Here is a 25,499-nt window from a genome sequence, read left to right on the forward strand (position 1 = left end):
ATGATAATTGTATGTTTAAGAGCTGATGAGATCACCAAATGAAATAGTATAGAAGGAGAAGAGAACCTAAGATAAAAGAGTACCCACTGTTACTGGGAAAGAGCGGAAGGAAAATCCAACAAAGAAAACTAAGGAGCAATCTGAGTAGTAGGAAGAGAACCCGGAGAGACCAGTATCAAGGGAAATTAGAGATGAGAGTATGATGAAAAGGATGATTGTCAATGTCAGAGAAGGATGAGAATTAAGATTAGATTTGTCATTTCAGGTCACTGGTAACTTTGGAGAGAGCAGCTTGAATTGAGTAATGAATCAGACTAAAACATTACTAAGAAAAGGAAAGGAAAAGAAGTGGGGTGCCAGTTATTATGGCTTTCTCAAGAATTTTAGCCCCGAAGAGACATAGAACAATAGCTGGTAAGGATGGATGACTGAAGGGAAGTATTTTTGAGGATGAGAAAGACACAGGCATGTTGTAGGCATCTAGGAAGCAGCCAATAGTCTAAATTAATGAGATAGTAGAACTGATAGAGAAGATACTCTGCTGGAGATGGGATGTGATCATTGTTCATGTAAAGAGGTTTGTCTTGGTGAGAAGGAGAACTTCTTAAGGTAAGACAGGAATGAAGGAGATAGTGGGTAAAGTATCTAAGTGATATGAGATAAGGTGGATGGGGAGAAGGAACCAAGATTCTCAGCTGAGAGGGACAGCTAGGGGAGGTTTGAGAAAGGATTAATTTTTTAATTAACACTTTTTTATTTTTATATCTTATATTTCCAACTAAGAGTGAGTATTTTTAGAAAGGGATGCTGTCAGGGTCAGATTGAGGAGGATGGGAAAAAGGTGGGAGCCAGTGAAGAAAGAAGAACAGGTTTTGTATAATGACAGAAGGTTCAGAATTACTGAGATGTAAAAGGTATAAGGAGATAGGAACATATTAATCATTGAGGAATGAGGTCAGGTAGGTTATCATCTCTTGCAAGAAGGCTAAGCCAATCTTTGTGAAGGTGGACCGTGCAGTTAGTGGAGAATGAGCAGTGAGACAGAGTCTTCACATGATATACAAGTTCCAGACAGGATGGAGTCGTTTCCTCGGGGGAGAGGGGACAGAGGAAGAGTCCTAGGGATGATATTAGTACTGCTGAGAGCCAACAGGTGTGGATTTGTAAGAGGCTGGAGAGGGAATTAAAATTTGAATTCTTAATTGGTCCAGGGAACTAAAGCTTAATTGTCTTATTCCCTGATGGCCTGGCTAGAAAAGCTTTCACACACTAGCAGTGAAGGTCACTTGCCTCAGGCTTGCAAAATGTCCTACTGTGGCCAATTCAGAGGGAGAGAAGCTGTGCCCAGTTGAATCAATGCTATTATCTTTGATAAATAACCTTTCCATGGCTTGGTTAAGTAAACTTCCTCTATTAACTGTTAGATGATCTGCAATTTAGGTATCAAGTTCAAGGCCCTTGTAGTTATTCCTGCAAAATTCCTGGTGCCGCAGAACCAGATTAAAGTATATATATATATATATATATATATATATAAAATACAACATAGGTAATATTAATTTGTGGGTTTAGAAATCATATGCAACCTATAAGGAACCATTTCTATTTGAGTTTAATACTACTATCTGTCATATTTTATACTCTTTTCTTCATACTGAACCAACAGGTCAGCCTACCCTGAGACATCTCTGAAAAGGAAGGAATAATTGAAATGTAGATTGGAGCCAGTTTATAAAGAATAATAAAAGACAAAGAGGAGTTATGTTTGATTGGAGAGACAATATGGAGCCTCCTGGAGATTATTGAGATAAGTGAATGACAGGGTTCACTTGATGCTTAAGGAAAATCACTTTGCCAACATTTGGAGAATGGATTATAGTGGGAAGAGATTTGAGAACAAAAAAGTAATTCAGAGAGCAGGCAAGTAGAGGATGACAAGAGATGTTGAGTGCCTGAAGCAAGGTAGTGGCTGGCTGAATCTAGAAAAGGGGCTGGATACAAGCATTTTATGAAGGCTAAGCAACAACAATAAAAGCTAGACTCAATAACTGATTGGAATATGTATTGTGAGAGAGAGTGAGGAGTTAGGAAATGACAATAAACTTGGGAGACTGGGAAGATGCTTTAACAGAAATAGGATATTTGGAAAGGAGATTAAGTTTTTGGTGAAGGACAAATGAGTTCTCTTATGGGTATGTTGAGTTGGACATGTCTATTGGATATCCACTTTGAAATGTTCAGTAGACAATTGATGATATGGAACTGAAACTTGGAAGAAATGAGGGCCGGATATTTAGCTTTGTGTGTCATTTACATAGAGATAATAATTAAGCCCATGGGAATCGATGAAGTCACCAGGAGAGTGAGGAGGTAATAGAAAAGAGGGCCCTAGGAAACTATCCACAGTTAGGGGATATAATAATGGCTAATGAACCAACAAGAGACCTTTAAGGAATAATCAGCCAAATAGGAGAAGGAAGGAAGGATTTACATGCTAGAAACTATGTCAATGCTTTACAAATATTAGTAATATTATCCCCCTTTTTCAGCTGAGGAAACTGAGGCAGACAGAGGCTAAGTGATTTGTTCAGGGTTACACAGTTAGTCTGAGGCTATATGTGAACTCTATCCTTCTTGACACTAGACTATGTGCCGCTCCATCTAACTGTTCTGAAGAATGTCAAAGAAACCCAGGAAAGAGAGAGTATGTAAGAGAAAGATAGTCAGCAATGTCAAATACAACAAGGAGGTCAAGTGGATACAATAGAAAACACTATCAGATTTGGTAATTTAAAACATGTATGTATGTGTGTGTGTATATACATATATATATATATATGTTAAGTAGTATTTTTTTCTATTTTGAAATTTTAGTAAAAAGACCCAAGATTGTACTTTAAAATGATGACCTCATAATGGATAGAAAATTGAGATAAACAATTTTATTCAAAATTGTACCTACTTCTTTTTCTGTCCTTTTTCATGCCCTTAGATTCTATTTAAAAAGATATGATTTGAAGACAAATCCCTCTGGAGCATGTCAGCAGAATCTGTTGTAATACAGATAGATCTTTTCATCTGAATTGTGGATAAGTCGAGTTATAATGATATTTAGACTTCATTTTCTTGCTTTTTTTCTTCCTTGTAAAGTGATAGTGACAAAAATCTTAATTTTGGTAATTATTTCCTTTCTAGTTGAATAATTTTGACTTAAGCAAAAAATTATAGGATTAAAAAAAAGATCTTTTTTTTTAAAGATCCCATTTTTAAAAGAAATACAAGATTAAGCAATATTAAGTGTTTGTTGCAGCTGGTATAGACTTTCTTTAGATTCCAAAATGGCAAGAATAAAACTACTATAAACCTAAATGTTGAAATGCTTAAGTGAAATTGGTAAGAGGGGGACCTTGCCATGTTTTAGAATATTTTTGGAATTAGAAGTCTCTTCTTGTAGAAAATTTATTTTTATCTGAACAACATTGATTCCTGAGATGAACTATGAAATGTTAAAATTTAGCCAGCTGATGTACTTTTCAATGCTGTATGAGGATGTATTCTGATGGAAGTGGATATCTTCAACATAAAGAAGATCCAACTCACTTCCAGTTGATCAATGATGGACAGAAATAACTACACCCAGAGAAGGAACACTGGGAAGTGAATGTAAATTGTTAGCACTACTGTCTATCTACCCAGGTTACTTATACCTTCGGAAGCTAATACTTAATGTGCAACAAGAAAATGGTATTTACACACATATATTGTATCTAGGTTATATTGTAACACATGTAAAATGTATGGGATTACCTGTCATGGGGTGAGGGAGTGGAGAGAGGGAGGGGATAATTTGGAAAAATGAATACAAGGGATAATATTATTAAAAAAAAAAAAAAAGGTCAATTACATATAAAAAAAAATTTAACCAGCTGATATAGCCCATATGATTTTTTTTCTTTTGATATCCTTGTGATCTCAAGAAAAAACAAGGAAAGCCTTCAGAATATATGAGTATGAGGATCTGGGGGAGAATCACATAGGATAAATTGGAATGAGTGGAGTTGTTTGGTAGATCATGTTAGACAAAATACAATGATGAAAGCTTTCCCAATGTTAATTATTTCCTATTTATCCTATACTTTGCTTTGCATATATTTGTTTGCATATTGTCTCTCTCATTAAATTGTAAGCTCCTTGACTCTGTTTTGCCTCTTTTTGTATCCCAAGTACTTCGCATAGTGCTGTTAGTACATAGCACCTAAGGGGTGTTTAATAAATGTTTATTGATTGAACAAGCTATGCTATGTGCCAGGTACTCTATTAGCCACTAGGGTACAAAGAAAAATGAAATAAACCCTACCTTCAAAGAGTTTGCATTCATTGAGACAAAATATTCACATACATGTTTATACAAGGCAAAACAGTTTTATCCACATTTGACTATTCAGCTATACACACAGGTGGAAATAACCCCCTCTTGATTTTCTGATCATGATCCTTTAAAGTGCTTTTGTTTATATGATATTAATAACAACAGTGGAGAATGAAAAATACTTATATATATAATTTTTTGTTGTTGATGCATTTGGGGTCACCCAGATAAGAAGTGTTAAATGTCTGAGGTCACATTTGAACTCAGATCCTCCTGACTTCAGGGCTGATGCTCTAACCACTGCACCAACTAGCTGCCCCCCCCTGTATTTATATTTATATTTTTAACCAATTCTACCTATCAGTAGTAGGATTTTTAGTATTGACCTTATAAGCTCTTTAATAGAATATCAAGAGCAAAAACTTATTGTCTAGTTTCAATAATATATGAATTCCTTTGTGTGATCCCATGTAGTGTTTTCTTGGCAAAGATATTGGAGTTTACCTTTTCATTTTCCAGCTCATTTTATAGATGAGGGAACCAAGGCAAATGGTGAAGTGACTTGCCCAGGGTGACGCAGCCAATAAGTATTTGAGGCCAGATTTGAACACAGGAAAATGAGATTTCTTGGCTTCAGGTCCTGCAGTCTTATCTATTATACCATCTAGATGTCCAAAGAACAGAATTACTTTGTAGTAAGTAGGAAGGAATTTAAGAAAATTCAGAAATATGTTATTCTGACCTGATCAGAATTTCCTGATTATTTCTATATACAGCAAGAATTTGTGATTCCTTTCTTCTTTGGTTCCTGCATTTTTTTCTTTTCTGCCTGTCTTCTTCCTTCTTTTCTGCCTTCCTTTTTTTCTTTTTTTTTTTTCAGTGATAACGACCATCTTAACTAAGGAAATTCTTTTAAAGGTGACTAATTTAACAGCAGGAAAAAAAAATCCTTGTGATTAATCCCTTCACCAATAAAACAAAAATTCCTATTAGTTGGTGCTCATTTACATGGTGATTAACCTGTCCCCACTTAGCAATTTTGGTCTTTGGAAGAAAGATGTCCAATCCATCTCTGGGCCTATAAAAAGACTTTGCTATTTGGTAAGACCTTCTAGAGTTTGTCCTTTGCTTTGGTAGCCTTGCACCACCTGGACACAATGAAGAGATCACAGGAATACTTTAGTGATGAGAGTATCTTTTGGAGGCGGACAGGGAAGCGGGAAATCGTGATCCTGTGTATATGATTTCATAAGGTGCAGAGAATTGCTGGTATAGATTCACATCTTTACTAATGCAGGCCAGCAATGTATCTCTAATTTAGAAAGCTGCTTGGGCATGAAGTTACTGAAGATTACAAAGTCCGTATCAGAGCAGGACATGAAGCTAGGTCTTTCTGAGCCAACTCTTCAGCCAGCGACCCATAATGTCATTCTATTTCTCTCTTTCTTGATATATTTTATACTCATAGGAGTAGCTAGATGGCACAGGGGATAGAGCAGCGACCCTGTAGTCAGAAGGGTCTAAATTAGTTAAATTTATGGCCTCAGGCACTTAACTCTTACTAGCTATGTGACTCTGGGCAAAACCCAAATGCCTCATCAAAAAAAAAAAAAAATACATAAAAAAGGGCTTTTTATCAAATGTCTGTAGATTTGTCTTTTTTAAAGACCTTACTTTTAAGACCCATATGACCAACACAAATCACTAGCATTGCCAGTATAGTTAGAGATGTTTTGTATGGAAAACAATGATGAAACTGAAAAGTAGCTACAGATAACCACCATATACCTCCCCCCCCCAACTCCCATTCTAATGTAATGATTTGAGTCAATTGTCACAGATCATTCTGTGGCCAAGAGTTTTCTATACCATCCTCATTCTCCTGGTCAGTAGGCTCCCATTGCTCACTGGTAATTACCTGGTGTTCCAGCTGAGTGACCATTGTGCCCATTGACTGTAATACCCATAAAGCTACTTCCACATGGAGGCTGTGATGCTTTATTTGAAGGCTCATGACATACTCTGGTGGTCCTATCCATTTTGGCTGTGTAATGGCACAGTTGGCTGCTGTAAAGAGGTACAAGTCACTTATTGAATATCTGGGTCCTGATTTCTGGCAACTTAGGATTTTAAGAGGCAAGAAAGAGCATGACCAGAAGGTGCCACTTTCCATTAAAAAAGTATCAGTAAATAGCAGCTCTCTCCTTTCCCCACATATTTGTAAGCACTTGGCTATGTTCAGTCTTTTCCCCTAAATTTGGTAGGGCTTTCATTCTTGATTCTTCACATCATTTTCATTGGTTAGAAAACTTGGCTATTCTCAGTTAGTGTCTTTTACCAGGCCTGGTTTTTTTATATCCCAGGATAATGACAGAACATGCAGATATGATGGCTGACCTGCTGTGATTAATTTTCTAGAAAACTGGAAAAATGACAAACTCTGTATAGAGATTGCAAATATATTACTTTTCTAAAAGGGGAGAGGTCAGTTTCAGTTCCTGCCAAAATTCTGGGATGCACTATTAAATTATTTGGTTCTTAAAAAAAAAAAGAAAGAAAGATTAATGTTTTTTCTTTTTATAACACATTTTCCATGCCTTGTCCCTCCTTACAATAAACCTTTGATTGTAACAAATAAGTACAGTTAAGTAAAACAAATCAATACAATGATCATGTCTGAAAATATATCTCTAATTCTCTAATATCATTAGTAAGATAGAGAGTTTTTAGAGCAAGACCAGCTACCATTCAATGATTAGTTGTTAGAACTGGGAATGTTTAACTTAGAGAAGAAAAGATTGAGGGGAAGGGAAAAAAAACCTATTATCTGTCTTTAAAAATTTAAAGGGCTATCATATCAGTTGGCAGGAGGGATACGCTTTGCTTTGCTTGAATCCAAAAAGCATAATCTAGAAACAGTGGAAATTTCAGATAGGTAGATTTTGGTTCCACAAACTGAAAAATTTTTTCACTGTTAGAGCTTTTCCAAAGTGTAATTGGCCATCTCCTGAGTAATGAATTCCCTGTTACTAAAAGTCTTCAAGCAGAAGCTGGATCACTACCTCTCTGTTGTTGCAGAGGATTATTTGTGCAGGTACCAGTTGAATGATAAGATGCCTGAGTTAATTTGCAACTCTACGTCTCAGTTATCTATACCCCTGACCAGCTCTCTCAAACCCCTTCAAAAACAGATTTAAAAATTCTGTGTGCTCTCCATCTCCTATCTCTGTCTCTCTTTGGCTTTCTTCCAGCTCTCTTCCCTCTCTGGATCATCTGACAATTGCTCTGTGCTTGGGGGAGCCCCACCCAGCCTGCCTTCGGCTGCTGAGCCTGGGAGGTTAACTCTTGATTTCCTGTCATTTTGTAGTGGGAGATGAAGGTATGACTGATCTGGGGAAGCAGTAAGAGTTTACAGCCAAATAGTTGTTCCTATCATTTTTGTAGTCTCAATCTAGAGGAAACTACCAGCATTCATCCAGCTCTTAATTAGACAATTAATATATTTTGATCATTTTCATTTGCATCCCTAATATTAGTCTGTTACAAACTCTTATTTTTCTTATTGTAAATTTCTATACCATCTCAGAAGTAATTTTTTTCTTACTGAGGGAGAAATGAGTTTGTGTTCCCTAGGAATACTGAAAAGTAGCATTAAATTCCTTCTCTTACTCTGCAAAGATCTTTCTGTACTTTGAATAAGATACAAAGAATTGTGTCTTCTCATGGCTATCATTTATTATGCAACAAAGAAATTCATTTAAAAAGGGGAAAAAAAGGAGACACTAACTTTCCCAAGTTGGTAGTTGAATAAATATGATTAACACATAGTTACATAGTTTAGTACTAGCAGCTTGAATAAGGATCATCTATTATTTTCCTAAGTGACAGTTACCTCCATAGCATATTTTAGCCCTGTATTTATATTAGAGTATTTCTGAATAGAAAAAAAAATGGAACAAGAGTGAAAACTACTGACAGATTCATAACTTGTTTTTTTAAGATGGGAAAAACTGATTTGAACAGGAAGCCTATCTATTGAAATCTTACATAGTTGAATTCAATTAAAAATAAATTTGGAAATACCACCTAGTGTAAGGTGAACAAAGCTCAAAATAACCAGCAAGGGATTAACCTTACAAATGAAATTATCTTTTTGAGGGTCTGTGGTACAAGTTGTATAAAGACATTAATATTGTTCCCAAGTTTGCCCACAGAAAAAACTAGACCCATGTATAAATCCCCTCAAAGCATTCACAGAAAACTAAATAATAATATAGGAACATACATAGAACATAGATATATGAAAAATTTCAGTCAAACTTTAAGTGACAGATGCTTTCCTCAGAAAGCAATTCTTAAAAAGGGCAAGAAAGGAAAAATTCTCAGTTCCTGAAAATTCTGCCCCATATAAATGGCAAATCCAGTTGAATAGTTTGTAGCCATAACCTCCCTACCCATCCCCTGCCCTCTTGCCCCCCAGACTGGGCAAGCAACTTCAAATATAAAGTATAATATCCTTGAAATTTTTGTTTTGTTAGGTAGCATACTTTTGATCAGGAAGAAAATTATTTTTCCTCTAAATAAAAGTAGCAAAGAGTCTATGTGATACAGGGGGATTATGTCCTGGTTTGGGAGTTAGAAACCCTAAGTTCACATTCTGCTGGGTTTTTTTTAACCTGACTTACCTACTTTGGTCTTGGCTTCCCCATCTCTAAAATAAGAAGATTGAACTAGATTTTTGTCCAAACATGTTATGTAAGTTTAAAAATGGTGGTTTCCCCAGGCATTGTTCTTTTTTTTTTTTTTTTTTTTTTTTTTTTTTTTAATAGTAACTATTCTTCCACCTGGAGAATTTCTGATTTGGAGAAATTTGCAGCCTGTTGTAGTCAAAGGTGATTTTACAAGTAAAAACTCTCCAATGTCAAAAGTAGTATATTATGAAATCCCCATGGAGCTGCCTGTTGACAAAGTATTTCACTTCCTCAGATATCAGGATGTGGGTGAAACCTATAAAAATAATCTTTCTATTTATACACCTACATATATGTCCTGCCAACCATCATGCCAGAGACAGACAGCTAATTTTATCTTGTTTGCCCACTCACCCAGATTGTTTAGAGGGATGTGTGGCACTGAGGTAATTTGGCAGATATTATTACACGTAAAAACCCTGATGAGTTTGTAATAATCAGAGATTCCCAATGTGTTCGTAAATTTTCTAATGCCAATGGATATGAACAGAGTATTAGGTATCCTTTTCTCCAGTGTTGAGAAAAATCAGTGCATTAAGAACAACCATGAGGAGCTGAGTTAATTTGGAAACCTTTGCATTTGGGGATGGAATGGGTTTGAGTGCCTATAGTTTTCATATATCCTAGCAGCTGAATTCAGAGAATCAGATTCCTCCTTTTAAAAGTGGCAAATAAAAGTAGTCTCCACAGCCTTTGTCCTTATAGGCAATAGGAGCAGAGCTGTCTGCTCTGCTTTCAACTTAAATATTCAATGCATTTCAACAAATATTAATTATATGTGTACATAGACAATGCCTGGCACATCGTAAGCATAGTATAAATATTAACTATTCATCCTAATTCCTTTGGGGTGTAGGTGATAATAGTGCAGAAATACTGGCAGAGTAAGAATGTGCTGTAGGAGAGAGGACACGAGTTAGCAAGTTTATTTGACAGCATTTCATGATCACCTTGTTATTTGTCCTTCGTTCTCAAACAGGACCATGACATCAGGGAGAGATGCCATGACATGCCAGTGAATTGGATTTAAGTGAGGGAGGCTGGGCAAGGTCAATTGCCTCCCTTCTCGTACCCCGCCCCAGCACCTGGGTCCAGTGGCCAGATAGACATCAGGACCACAGGATGCAATGAGAAACCTTGGCCTTTTTAAGCTAAGGTCTTCAACTTTGACATTTGGTGATACATTTGGTGATTAAGGCTAGGTAGCAGTTGAGGAACCTTAAAGAACTTAACTTAAAGGAATATCTATCTATTAGTAGAACTTTGGGGTATAATCTTGTCCTTGTGACTTTCATTAATTTTTTTTTACCACTTGTTTGGATGAGAACATCCATGCTCATGATCTCTATAAATGACACAACATTCTCCCTTTTCTTCTGACGACTATCCCTCATAATAAAAAATCAAAAAGGAAAAACATCCATTAGCAGGACTAACCAACAGTGACCAAATTTGATATTATATTCATAGTGTTCCATACCTACAGTTTACTGCTGTTGCAAAGGAGGATGGGAGACAGTCTCATATCTCCTTTTTGGAGCCAGGGTTGGCTATTTATAATTTAACATCATTCGGTTTTGATCATTTGTAATTCTTTTCATGTTATATTATTATACTTATAGTTCTTTACAGGTATAGATTATAATTCTTTACATATATTTTGTAGTCATTGTGTATATCATTTTCGATTGTACTTACTTTGCTTTGTATCAATTCACATAAGTCTTCCTGTGCTTCATTCATATTCCTTTTTCTCTCAACACAATAATATTCCAGTACATTAATGCACCACAGTTGCTTTAGCCATTCCCCATTCAATGGGCATCTGCTTTGTTTACAATGCTATGCTACTTTAAAAAAAAAAATCTGGTATATAGAGTGGGAGGGGCAGAGCTGGGGTGTTTTTTGTTTTTTGTTTTTAAAGAAGAAACCCAGATTGTCAGTATCAAAAAAAAAAAAAAAAAAAAAAAAAAAGTAAATTACAACAAATGAAGAATTTTTTTAATTATCAGGAACTTTTTTCTCATTATATGCTAATAAAACTGATACGAATTTTATGTATATATAAGCTGCAAAAATAAAAAAAAAAGTATAAATTAACAGAACAAGAAATAGAGGACTCAGTAAAAATAGAAGAAGAAGAAAAAGACATCAAACAAGCCATAAGAGAAACCAAAAGAGAAAAGAGAAAAGAATTAGATGTATCTACAAGCAAGTTTTATCAAACATTTAAAGAGCAATTCCAACATATTATGTAAACTATTTGAAAAAAAATAGAAAGTATCACATGACATTCCTTTTATAAGACAAATATGGTCTCAAAGCAGAGAAAGAAAACAATGAGCCATAAATATCCCTAGTGAATATTGATGTACAGTTTTTAAGATTAGCAAGGAGACTACTGCAACATATCACAAAAACTATTTATTATGACTAGATTTTATTTATACCAGGAATGTAGAGCTAATTCAATATTAAGGAAAATGTAAAAAATCAACAATAATTACAAATCATTATTTGATCAGTAGTTTCAAAAAAGGTTTTTGACAAAGTATATATTCAATATCTTTTTTTAAAAAGTACATAAAACTGGAAGATTAATTTAAGTACTATATATAACCAAAAAGCAACTTCATCTGAAATAGAGAAATACTAGAAATCTTTTCAATAAGATCAGGAATAAAGCAAGGATGTCCATCATCACCATTATTATTCAGTAATGCTAAAATGCTAGTTATAACAGTAAGACAAGAAAAGGAAATTAAAGGAGTAAACAGACAAAGAGAAAACAAAATTATTCCTTTTTTTGCATAAGATAGGATGGCTCACACAGAGAATCTCATTTAGAGGTGGCTAGAGAGTCAATTAAAAAACTAGTCTTAACAATTTACAACTTCAACAAAGTTGCAGAATATAAAATAAATCGACACATATCATCAGCATTTCTTTATATTTCTAATTAAAATTAGCAGGAAAAGATTAAAAAGAGAAAATCCATTTAAATTATATTTGGGGGTCTGCTTCCCAAGACATAGACAAAGAGATTATATGAATTCAATAATAAAACATTATTTGCTCAAAGACAGATCTAAATAACTGGAAAAATATTAGTTGCTCATGTGTAAGCCAAACTAGCATAAAAAAACATAATAATACAACTCAAATTGTGATGCTTCTAATGCTTTTCCATTCATTAAAATTTCCCTCCCACATATACTCTGGCTTCAGTTATAAGAATACCTTGTTTGCTGCCACTTTCTAGGCCTTTGGTCCATCTTCTCCCTTTCTACTAGCTCCTTTCCTATCTATCTACATAATATGTAAAGGAAGATCCCTCCAGTCTTTTAAAAAAAAAATTTCTCATGAGCCATTTATTCTATCTAGTTATCTTCCCATCTCTCCATTGCTAAGCTTCTTGAAAAAGATTTTACATAAAACTGAGTCCAGGAAACTAGGACTGAGAAGAAAAGAGTATACCACATCTTGATTTGGTGAACCTGGGTGAAAGGAATAGTTGTTTTGGAGAGGGTAACAAGGAATGTTGTATCCTTGCCTGCTGTCAGTTCACAAGGTGCCTTATAATTTTAAATGAGCAGCATAGAGGAAATCCTTTTGTAAAGCTAATAAAATGCTATATAAATGTGAATGATTTTTAACAATGATGTCCAAACCTGCCACACCTATTTTACAGCAAATGACTATTCTTGCTATAAAATAGCTATAATTAAAAATTAAAAAGAATGAGACCAATAATAAAATTATCCAACATCTACTTCTGATACTAAAATAATTTTTTTCATTGTATAGTGTGTCAGATCTGAAAGGAACTTTGAAGACCATTTATTTAAACACCACCGTCCTCATTTTTACAGGTAAAGAAAATGAGACCTGGATATGTAGATGTGATTTGACCAGATTTCATAGGTATTTAGTAAAAACAGAAGGAGAAGAACAAAGGTCTTCTGACTCTTAATCCATTCATTTTTTGTTTTGTTTTTTTCTACAATACTCTATTGCTTCTCTCTCCACCTAAGATTCCATTTCAGGAAACACTTGGAAAAAAGCAACCCTCAGCCAAAGAAATACCAAACTCACGTGCTCGCTACTGCCTGAAATTCCTTTCACAGGCCATAGAATCTTTAATGAGAAAGAAAGCTTGCATTGCATGCATTCATAAGGAAGGGCACACAAGTACTCATAGTTGGCAGCTCCTTTGAGAAAAACAGACTTTATTAGGAGGAAAATACCAGACTCCTAAAGAAAAGAACAGGCTTATTATAGGTAGTACAGTGGGTAGAGCACCAAGTTTGGAGTCAGGAAGACTCATTTTCCTGAATATAAATCTGACCTCAGACATTTAATTGCCATCTGACCCTGGGCAAGTCATTTAACCCTATTTACTGGATGATTAGTCCTTCTTTTTACCTGAAGATAGTTCTTCTGTCTAGATCTTGGGAAGTGGACTCCCAAATATAATTTAAGTGGATTTTTTTCTTTTTAATCTCTTCCTGATCATTTTAGTTGGTAATATAAAGATGCTTCCTCACCTGTAAAATGAACTGGAGAAAGAAATGGCAAACCACTCCTGTATTTTTTACCAAGAAATTTAGCCTATGTGAGGTCACAGAGACACAACTCAACAACAGCACTATACTCTTAAGTCAATCACAGCATCATAAGACTTATGTGAAAACCAGGTTTATTAAAAGAGAAATGAATATGCCCGTGGAAACCAAAGAATTCATAGTTCTCACTGAAGTTTGTATATTTATGGCAATACAGCATGAGGAGGAGGAGAAAATAGGAATAAACATGGCATGGGAGATGAAAGGGGCAGGAACCCTTCCCATAGGGGAGGAGCAAGGCAAAAGTATTCTTTACTTGGGAACTGCTAGACTACGTAATAGGAGGGACATTTATTTGCAAAGGGCCCCAACTTCACAAGCATTATTCTAACCTGGCACAGACTGGCTGGCGCCTCTCTTGCCTCTCAGGAACACCCAGGGAGTCCACCTTGGGGTGTCAGTTCAGGTAAGTTTCATCCTTGACACAATCAGGGCCTTCTGCATGCTCTATGTCCAGTATTTTTGGAAAATATGTCAATTCAAAAAGAAAAGCTCAGGAGACATTCCTTAACAGTCAAGTCAATAAGCATTTATGTGTCAGGCGCTATATTAAATGGGTAGTTTAAGGGGGGTTATAAGGGGAGGTTATATAAAGAAATATAAAAATAGTCCCAGTTTCCAAGGAGCTCTTAATGTAATATCAATGACAGCATACAAATAACTCTACATAGCTGTGTGACCCTGGGCAAGTCACTTAACCCCAACTGCCTCTCAAAAAAAAAAAAAAAAGAGAAGAAGAAGAAGAAGAAGAAGAAGAAGAAGAAGAAGAAGAAGAAGAAGAAGAAGAAGAAGAAGAAGAAGAAGAAGAAGAAGAAGAAGAAGAAGAAGAAGAAGAAGAAGAAGAAGAAGAAGAAGAAGAAGAAGAAGAAGAAGAAGAAGAAGAAGAAGAAGAAGAAGAAGAAGAAGAAGAAGAAGAAGAAGAAGAAGAAGAAGGTTCTTCAAGAAGAAGAAGAAGAAGAAGAAATACCGACAGGATAAATTGGAGATAACAAATGTTGAAGGGGATGTGGGAAAATTAGGACTCTGAGATACCACTACACGTCTCTCAGATTGGCTAAGATGACAGGAAAAGATAACAAATGTTGAAGGGGATGTGGGAAGGCTGGGACACTGATACATTGTTGGTGGAACTGTGAATGGATCCAGCCATTCTGGAGAGCAATTTGGAACTATGCTCAAAAAGTTATCAATCTTTGGATTTGGATGTTGGATCAAACTTTGATCCAACAGTGTTTCTATTGGGCTTATATCCCAAAGAGATCTTAAAGAAGGGAAAGGGACCCACATGTGCAAAAATGTTTTTGTAGTAGCTAGAAACTGGAAACTGAGTGCATGCCCATCAGTTGGATAATGGCTGAATAAGTTATGGTATATGAATATTATGGAATATCAGTCTATAAAAAATGATCAGCAGAATGATTTTAGAGAGGCTGGGAGAGACTTCCATGAACTGATACTAAATGAAGTGAGAAGAACCAGGAGAATATTGTACATGGCAACAGCAAGATTATACAATGATCAATTCTGATGGACGTGGCTCTTTTCAATAATAAGATGATTTGGGCCAGTTCCAATGATCTTGTGATGAAGAGAGCCATCTGCACCCAGAGAGAGGACTGTGGAAACTGAGGGTAGATCACAATATTAACATACTCACTCTTTTTGTTGTGGTTGGCTTGAATTTTATTTTCTTTCTCTCTTTTTTTTTTGATCTGATTTTTCTTGTGCAGCAAGGTAATTGTATAAATATGTATGCCTATTTTGGATTTAACATATATTTTTACCGTGTTTAACATATGTTGAATTTCATGCCATCTAGGTGAAAGGGGGGGGAATTGGAACACAAGATTTTTCAAGGGTCAAATATTGAAAAAATTGTCCTTGCAAATGTTTTGAAAATAAAAAACTTCAATTAAAAAAAAAGTGGGATTTCATCTTTGACTTAAAGGAAACCAGATGGTAGAGATGAGGAGGAAAGACATTCCAGACATGGGGGAAAGCCAATGAAAATGAATAACAGGATATAGATTGTCTTGTGCAAGAAACAGCAACAAGGCCAGAATCACTAGGTCATAGAAGAGGAGGGTAAAGTGTAAGAATGGAATAGTAAGAGGAAACTATGATTGTTATGAAGGGTTTTAAAAGCCAAACCAATGATTTTATATTTAATCTGGAGACAATAGACAGACATTGGAATTCATTGGAGTACTGGGGATGAAGGTTAACATGGTTAGATTTGTGCCTTAAGAATATTAATTTGGCAGCTAAGCAGACGATGGCCTGGAAGGAGACTTCGAACAAAGAGACCAACCAGAAAGCTATTTCAATAGTTGAGGTTTGAATTGATGAGGGCATGGCCTAGAATAGTAGCAGTCTCAAAGAAGAGAAGGGACCATGTACAAGAGATAGTTTGAAGGTAGAATAGACAGGAAATGATTAGCAAATAGAATTGCAAGTTTTTGGAAGGAGCAGGGTGAAAGAGAATGAGTAATGGTGCCCTGAACAATAATAAAGAAGTTAGGAAAGGGGGAGGGTTTAGAGAAAAGATAATGAGTAAAATTTTGGACATGCTGATTAATAAAATAAAGAAAAAGATCAGTGAGCTGGGAATGCAACTTAAAAAGCTCCAATTAAATATCAAATTAGAAATTCTGAAAATCGAAGGAGAGATTAATAAAATTGAAAGTAAGGAAATTATTGAACTAGTAAACAAAAATAGTGGGTTTTATTAAAAAAAAAACAAAATAGATAAAGCTTTGGTTAATTTGGTTAAAGAAGGAAAAGGGTGAACTTAACACCAATGAAGATGAAATTAAACAATAATTAGGAGATATTTTACCCAACTGTAAGCCCATAAGTCTAATAATCTAAATGAAATGGATGAATATATATATTCAAAAATATAGTTTGCCTGGATTAAGAGATGAGGAAATAAATTACTTAAATAGTTCCATTTTAGAAAATGAAATTGAACTATTAATGAACTCCCCAAAAAACAACCCAAGGCCAGTTTGGATTTACAAATATTTAAAGAATAATTAATTACAAATTTGCAAATTTTAGAAGTTTTTATTTACAGATATTTAAAGAATAATTAATTCCAATACTATATAAACTATTCAGAAAAAAAATAGCAAAGGAAGGAGTTCTGTCAAATTCATTTTATGACACAGATATGATACTGATACTTAAACCAGGAAAGACAGAAAGAAAATTGTAGAACAATTTCCCTAATGAATATTAATGCGAAAAGCTTAAATAAAATATTAGCAAAGAGATTACAGCAATTTATCACCAGGATATTACAGCTTACCTAATGGGATTTATAACAGGAATGCAGGGCTGGTTCAGTATCAGGAAAACTATCAACATAAGTGACCACATTAATAACTAAATTAACAGAAATCACATGATTAAATACAACACCTATTCCTAGTAAAAAACACCAGAGAGCATAAGTATAAATGGAGTTGTCCTTAAAATAAATAGCATCTATCTAAAACTATCAGCAAGCATTATATGTAATAGGGAGAAGCTAGAAGCATTTCCAATAACATAAAGGGTAAAACAAAGTTGCCCATTATCTGTGTCATAAAATGAATTTGACAGAACTCCTTCCTTTGCTATTTTTTTCTGAATAGTTTATATAGTATTGGAATTAGAGTAGGTAATGAGGAAATAAAACTGTCATCTTTGCAGATGATATGATGATGTATTTAGAGAATCAACTAAAATCTACTGGAAGCAGTTGACACCTTTAGCAAAGTTGCAGGACATAAAATAAACCTACATAAATCAACAGCATTTCTATGTGTTACCAAAAAAAAAAAAAAAAAAAAAACTTAGCAAGAGATAGAAAGATAAGTCCCATTTATAAAATAACTGTAGATACTCTAAAATATTTCAGAATCTACCTGCTAAGAGAAAGCCAGGAACTTTTATGAATACAATTACAAAACACTTTTCACACAAATAAAGTTAGAGCTAAACAATTGGAAGAATATCAAATGCTTGTGAGTAGGCTAAGCTAATATAATAAAAATGACAATTCTACCTAAATTAATCTATTTATCCAGTGCCATACCAATCAAGGTGCCAAAAAATCACATTATAGAGGTAGAAAAAAATAATAACACAATTCATCTGGAAAACAGAAGATCAAGAATTTCAAGGGACTTAATTGAGAAAAAATGTAAATTAAGGTAGCCTATCTGTAGCAGGTCTAAAACTATATTATAAAGCAGCTGTCATCAAAACCATATGATATTAAAAAATAGAATAGTGGATCAGTAGAATAGGTTAGGTTCACAATATACAATGGAAAATGATCATAGTAATATAGTTTCTAGAATAAGAACTCACTATTTTGACAAAAATTGCCAGGAAAACTGGAAAATAGTGTGGCAGAAATTAGGCATTGACCAATACTAACACTATATCAAGATAAGTTCAAAAATGGGTTTATAATTTAGACATGAAAGGTAATACTGTAAGAAAATTAAGAGAAAAAGAGACAGTCTACTTCTCAGATCTGTGGAGAAGGGAAAAATTTATGGCCAAAGATGAACTGGAGAACATTATAAAATGAAAATCATAATTTTGATTACATTAAATTACAAAGTTTCTGCACACTCAAAAGCAATGCAGTCAAGATTAGAAGGGAAAAAGAAAACTGGAAAACAATTATTACAGGCAGTATTTCTGATAAAGACCTCATTTCTAAAATATATGGAAAATTGACTCAAATTTATAAGAATTCAAGCCATTCTCTAATTGATAAATGGTCAAACGACAATTTTCAGATGAAAAAATTAGAGCTGTTTCTAGTCATATGAAAAAAATGTTCCTAATCACTATTAATTAGCGAAATGCAAAGATGACAACTCTGAAGTAACTAACTTCCCACCTCCTAGATTGGCTTAGATGACAAGAAAATATGATGATACATGTTGGAGGGGATGAGGGAAAACTAGGACACTAATAAATTGTTGGCAGGATTGTAAACCGATCCAACCGTTCTGGAGAACAATTTGGAACTATGCTCAAAGGACTTTAAAACTCTGTATACCCTTTGATCCAGCAATGTTTTTACTGGTCCTGTATCCCAAAGAGATCTTAAAGGAGGGGAAAAGCCCCACATGTGCAAAAATGTTTGTGGCAGCCCTCTTCGTAGTGGCTAGAAACTGGAAACTGAGTGGATGCCCATCAATTGGAGAATGGCTGAATAAGTTGTGGTACATGAATGTAATAGAATATTATTGTTCTATAAGAAAGAATCAGCAGACTGATTTCAAAAAAGCCTGAAAAGACATATGTACTGATGCTGAGTGAAGTGAACTGAACCAAGAGAACATCATGCGCAGTAACAACGAGATTATGTGATAATTGTGATAGACTTGGCTCTTTTTAACAATGTGATTCAAAACAATTGTGATGGAAAGTGCTATCCACATCCAGAGAGAATTGTAGAAAGTGAATGGATCAAAGCATAATATTTTCACCATTATTTTTTTTGGTTTCTTTGCCTGTTGTTTTTTTTTTTTCCTTTTGACCTGTTGCTTTGTTTTTGTTTTTGTTTTTTTCCACAGCATGATGAATTTAGAAATATATTTAGAAGAATTGCACATATTTACTTGCTGTCTTGGACAAGTAGGTGGGGGGAGGAGAGGGAGAACAATTTGGAATACAAGGTTTTGCAAAGCTGAATGTTGAAAACTGTCTTTACATGTATTTGGAAAAATAAAATACTACTAAAATTTTGGATATGCTGAGTTTATGTATATGGGATTCAAGTTAAGATCCCTATTCAGAAGTTGAAAATGCAAGATAGAAATCAGTAGAAAATTTAGGATTGTACAAATAAAAATGAAAATCATCAGCATAGAGATGTTAGTTGGATCCATAGGGACTGATGAGACTACTAAGTGAAATAGTAAAAAGGAAGAATGGAAAGGGGGCTAGAGTAGAGCCTATGGGGCAGCAGAATGACCTGGATGAAAATCAAAGAAAGTGGTCGTATAGGTAGAAGGAAAATAAGAACTCTGATGTGGAAACCTGGAAAGAAGAGGCTATTAAGGAGAAGAAGGTTATTTAAAATATCAAATCTTATAGTGATGTCAAGAAGGATGAAGATCAAGAAAAGGCCTTTGAATTTGACCATCAAAGGCCATTGGAGAGAATTGTTTTATTTGAATAAGGGGGATGGGAGCCAGACTACAAAGAGTTGAGAAAGTGGAAGCACTGATTGTCTCAAGGAGTTTAACTCCTAAAGGGAGAAGATATCTAGGATGATAACTTGTTAGGGATGAACAGATCAAGTGAAGGTTTTATGAGGATGGGGGAAACATAGACTTGTTTGTAGTCAACAAAGAAACAGTGTTCTGGGAGAGATTGAAGATTAGTGGGAGACTAGAGGGTGGATGATAGAAGAGGCAATTTGCTGAAAAAATCCCAGAAGGAATGGGATCACACACTTGTAGAAAGGTTCCCCTTAGCAGTTTTACTACTTCCTGTGTGAGACACTAAGTGAAGGAAGGAAACAAAAAATTTACCCAGTTAAGCGCTTTACAAATACTTTTGATTTGTATCAACAACTCTGGAGGTAGATGCTCTGATTATCTTCATTTTATGGTTGTGGAAACTGAGCCAGACAAATTGATTTCCTAGGACAACAGCTGGATTTTAACTCAGATCCTCCTAATTCTGGGCCTTACAAGTTCACATACCTTTATAAAATTAATTTTTTGTTTTTATCCTGAACTTAACAAAGAAATAGAATGGGCATTTGTATACATAAGGAAAAACAACAACAAAAAAAGCTTTCACATTAAATTAAACTCCGTTTCTTTTATGATCAATTTGCTCTTCATTTTAAGTATAGGGCAGGATTAACCTCTAGCTTTCTGTCAGGCTTTTTTCCTCTTTTAATTTTTTTTTTAAAAGATGAAAAGCCACATACTAACTATAGGTGGAAGTAGTTTTATATCCAGTTTTTATTGTTCAAAGAAGCCTTTTCCACCTCCTTTGCTGATGCACTTTGATAAGTATTCCACAGTCAATAAAAATTGGTAACATTATACAGCATTTACCATGTGGTAGGCCCTGTATTAAGCATTTTATTATCTCATTAGTATTTCATTTAATCCTCAAAACAATCCTAGAAGGTAGGGCTATCATTATCCCCATTTTACACATAATAAAACTGAGGCAAACAAGTTAAGTGACTTGCCCTGGGTTATACAACTTGTAAGCATCTGAGGCTGGATTTGAACTCAAGGTTTCCTGATGCTTTATACACTGAAACCACCTAGCTTTTTCTTTAGAGATATGAATCTGCTTCACTTTGCTTATTACTCTCTTAAACTTAGTTTCAGTAAATGGTGAATAATAATGATATGAATATATGTATATATCTTATTTCCAGAAGCGCTTTTATGATGCATGTTCTCATTTGATTTTCATACTTCTGAGAGCTGTATGGCACAAATATTAACATTTTACAGCTGAGAATGAGAAGAGTAAGGTTTAGAAAGGCTGTGAGTGATCCAAAATTAGGAGCCAGGACTAGACCCTCAGCTTTCTGACTTTATAGATTGGTTGTATTTCATATTATTGAATGTCCCTTTCTCAATTATGCTAATTATAACTCACTAGTAGGAAAATGAAGGAATTTTCAAGTGAAATGAGTGCTTATTTTCCTAACTCTCCTTAATGACTTTTTTTTGTTTCCTATTAATGAAAGGCACCAACCAGACCAAAATTGTAAATACTGCCAATGACACAATGGTGCAGCCAAACCTGACCTCTTCCACCCTCAAACCTGTGACCATTCTACCTTCTGCCATCACGTCAGCCCCTCCCAACAATACTACCGAAGCCCCTCAGGTAACAACCAGGTCATCCACCCCAGAGAGGAACAGCACAACACCTCCAACAACAACAAGGAGCGCCCCTCACACCACCACAGACCACAGTGCCTCAAAGTCATCAGCTTCTACCACCAGCAACAGTACAGTGACAACCACTGCTGCACTGACCACAGGTATGACCCTCACCTGGGCTGAAACCGCTTTTCCGCAGTCTGGCCTGCCCAGGACAGAAGGGCACAGGCCGGGGAAGCTGAGGATGCTAGCTAGGTCAGTTGAACTCATGGGTTCAGAATTGCAGCAAGGGCTAAAAGCTCTCTAAGGGGAAATGGAAGATCCAGATTGAAAAAAACAGAATGAGGTAAAGTGGGGAAGCTTCGAGTCCTGAGTGGCCATGTCACATCTCGGGCAAGATTTTTGTTTTATTATCATTTTGAGTCATTTCTGACTCTTGATGGGTCTTCACAAGGGAGATTGTATTTGTGAACGCCTTATCATCCACCACTTTCCTTATATAGATGAGGAAAGAGAAGGTCATCAGGTGATGTTTTCCCTTAAACAATTTATTTAATAACATTCAATAAAAGTATACATGAGAATATCAAAGATTCCAGGCTGGTAGAGTCTCTCATTAGAGATTTTTTCAGCAAAAATGCTGGAGTAGTTTGCCTTTTTTTTTCCCCTCCAGCTCCTTTTGCTGATGAAGAAACTGAGGCAAACAAGGTTAAAATAAGTGACTGACCAAGGATCACACTAGCAACTAGCAAGTGTTGAAGGCCTGGTACTTTATCCACTGCACTATGGGCAAGCTAGGGAAAACTAATGTCAAAAAAAAAAAATCAGAACAAAAATCAAATCCTAACCTTAAGCAATTGCTTCGTTTTAGTTTGCTTCTGCATCAAAATCATGTATGCCAGACATACTTTTTTTTTTTATTAAGGCTTTTTTATTTTTATCCATATGCATGGATAATTTTCAGTATTCACCCTCGCATAATCTTGTGTTTCAGATTTTTTCCCTCCTTTCCCCCCACCCTCTCCCTTATATGCAAGTAATACAAAATATTATGTTAAACATGTGCAATTCTTCTATACATATTTCCACAATTATTGTGCTACACAAGAAATATTAGATCAAAAAGGGAAAAAAATGAGAAAGAAAACAAAATGCAAACAGAAATACTATGTTGTGGTTCATACTCAGTTCCCACAGTCCTTTCTCTGGGTACAAATGGTTCTGTTTATCATAAGATCATTGGAACTTTATACCAGACATTCTTAAGGTACCTTAAATTCCTGCTCTTATTTAAGGTTGTGTGGAATAATGGAAACTGTTTTTGACTTGGAGCCTAGAATACCTGGGTCCAAATCATGACTTTCCTACTTACTAGCTATATGAGTGACTCTATACTACTGTTGTCTCTGGGTCTCAAAGTTTCTTCATTTTTAAGATGAAGAGTTTTGGATTTGATAGTCCCAGGACCCCACCAGCCTGGAATCTGTGGTACTCTCATTTATGCTATGAATCTTATTGAATAAATTGTTTATGGAAAACCATCACCTGATGAACTTCTCCTTCCTCATCTATATAAGAAAAGTGCACAAATACAGTCTCCCTCATGAAGTTGGATCTTTTTTGTTTTTGTTCTTTGAAGCAACTTTGCAAACATTAAAGCATGTTATGAAATTCAGTTAACTCTGATGTCACATTTACTATCAAATGCCAAAATTAGGATTAAAGTTTCCAAATTTTACACACAAAAAAAACCCATTTTTAATGAAATCAGTAGAATTTAGAGGTCCATATTCAGTAAGCAGCAGATGCTGCTGTGTAATGGAAAAAAATTTGGATTTAGAGTCATGGGATGTGAGTTCAAATTCTGAATGCTGTTTACTACTCAAGTGACTTTTTCACTGAATAGCTCTTAAGCCTTTTTTTCTTCCTTTGTAAAATGAAAGACTTGGACTAGAGCAGGGATGTCAAATTCAAACTGAAATAGGGACTACTAAATCTTATGGAAATCTCCCTGATACCAAACCACAGATTAACTATATTTTTATTTTTGTATTTTGTTAAATATTTTTAATTACATTTTAATCTGATTCAGACTGTACTGTATAGTGTTATGGGTTAGGTGATTCCCAAAGGTTTGTCCAGCTCCAAATCCTGAGATACTTAATTTGTTCTGATTCTTAAAATGATTACTTTTCTGCTTAGAGCAATTGAAATATATTTAGTCTTAAGCTCATCAGAGGAGAAGTAGATATATTTTTGAGGTATCTGGGTGGCAGAGTGGACAGAGCTCCTGGCCTTGAGCCAAGAAAACTTAAATTCAGATCCAGACTGGTACCCATATAATCCGAGGAAAACGATTTAACTTTTCTTCCTCTGGTTCTTCATCTTTAGAATGGGGATAATTATAGTACCTAATTCCCAGGGTTCTTGTGAGGATCAAATAAAATAATAGCTGTAAAGCACTTAAGAACAGTACCTGTCATATAATAAGCACTGTGTAAATGTTAGCTGTTATTATTATTGTTGGGTACATGTAAATTATTAAATAGAAAATCAAATCACCTGCCTTCTAATTCTTAGTAGAATATGAGATTTTGAAGAATGACCCCAAGATATAAGATTACCTAGCACCTGAAACAAAATAGTACTTTTTCTGAAGGCCTGCTTAAAATTAGAGTTCTTAGAGATTTCAGTTAAATGAAGGATATATACAGATAAAGGTAAAAGAAACAAGAATAGGACAAGAGATAGCCAATCATTGTGAGCCACAAGAGTGAGGAAGCACTTCTGTCACCCATATTATCCCAACATCATGATACCAGATTTTCTTGCACTAAGATTTGGCTAATGTGATATTTAAAAACCAAATGCTAAACCTCATTTTTTCCCCATTTTGTTTTAGCCACAGCCAACATCAATGCCCAAATAAGTAAAGGATCAAAATTTGACATCGGCAGCTTTGTTGGTGGCATCGTATTAACTCTAGGAGTTTTATCTATCCTCTACATTGGATGCAAAACGTATTATTCAAGAGGCATTCGATACAGAACCATGTAAGTCCAAACACATTAGGACGTTGTATCTTTTCCTGTCTTTTTTTAAACTTCTATTTTAAGGCTAACGGCTGAAGTCTGTCTAATAATGATCCAAAATAGAGGAAAAATTATGAGCAAAATTATATCTGTTTATATTCCACAGGTAGTAAAATCACTCCAGCAGAATTTAATTTAATTTAATTTTTTATTTTAATTTAATTGCCCTCCCAAATTTAACAGGGGTCATAATATAGTGAGTGATATATGATGTAAAAAAGTCTCTGGCTAATGTCATTCAGTATAAACATATGATCCTTCTCACAGAATATGTTAATACACCACTCTTATATTGGCTCAGTCATTCCAACCTGCCCTTACATTAGCAATTCTGAGTTCCCAACAGTGGGCTAAATATCACATACTTACAAACACTCTTTCAAGGACCTATGGATAAAATTGTCCATGCTTCAGTATAACTTCAAAATTTTAAAAATCTCTAATTCTAACTTGAAGGAAAACATACATTCTCTTTACTCAGTAATTTAACTATTGAGCTGCCGTACAATGAATTCTTTATAAACACAGCCATTCATACACAAGATAATTCATCTACACCGTATATGATAGTTACACAAGCAATCATTTACAATAATGGTACTTTTAGATATTAAACATAATCATAATTTAAATATGAAATTAATTTCTACAAATTAAAATATCTTTCCTTAAAGACACAATATAAATAATAACATATAAGTACTAATATTTAAGTCAGTGCTTTAATAATACTTTTTTTTAATTGTAGTATACATATCTAAATTTGGATCATTCTTTTACCA

General features: G+C 34.8%; 1 protein-coding gene across 1 annotated transcript in view; it reads left to right on the top strand.

The window, feature by feature from the left end:
• TMEM123 (transmembrane protein 123) overlaps window positions 1-25,499 on the top strand; it is a 73,982-nt gene that overhangs the window by 45,177 nt on the left and 3,306 nt on the right. Inside the window, exons 3-4 of the mRNA XM_074302316.1 lie at window positions 21,487-21,786; window positions 24,528-24,678. Of these exons, the coding sequence (XP_074158417.1) occupies window positions 21,487-21,786; window positions 24,528-24,678 (451 nt within the window). The remainder of the gene's footprint in view (window positions 1-21,486; window positions 21,787-24,527; window positions 24,679-25,499) is intronic.

The sequence above is a fragment of the Sminthopsis crassicaudata genome, chromosome 3, assembly GCF_048593235.1.
Source record: "Sminthopsis crassicaudata isolate SCR6 chromosome 3, ASM4859323v1, whole genome shotgun sequence".
Taxonomy (NCBI): Eukaryota; Metazoa; Chordata; class Mammalia; order Dasyuromorphia; family Dasyuridae; genus Sminthopsis; species Sminthopsis crassicaudata.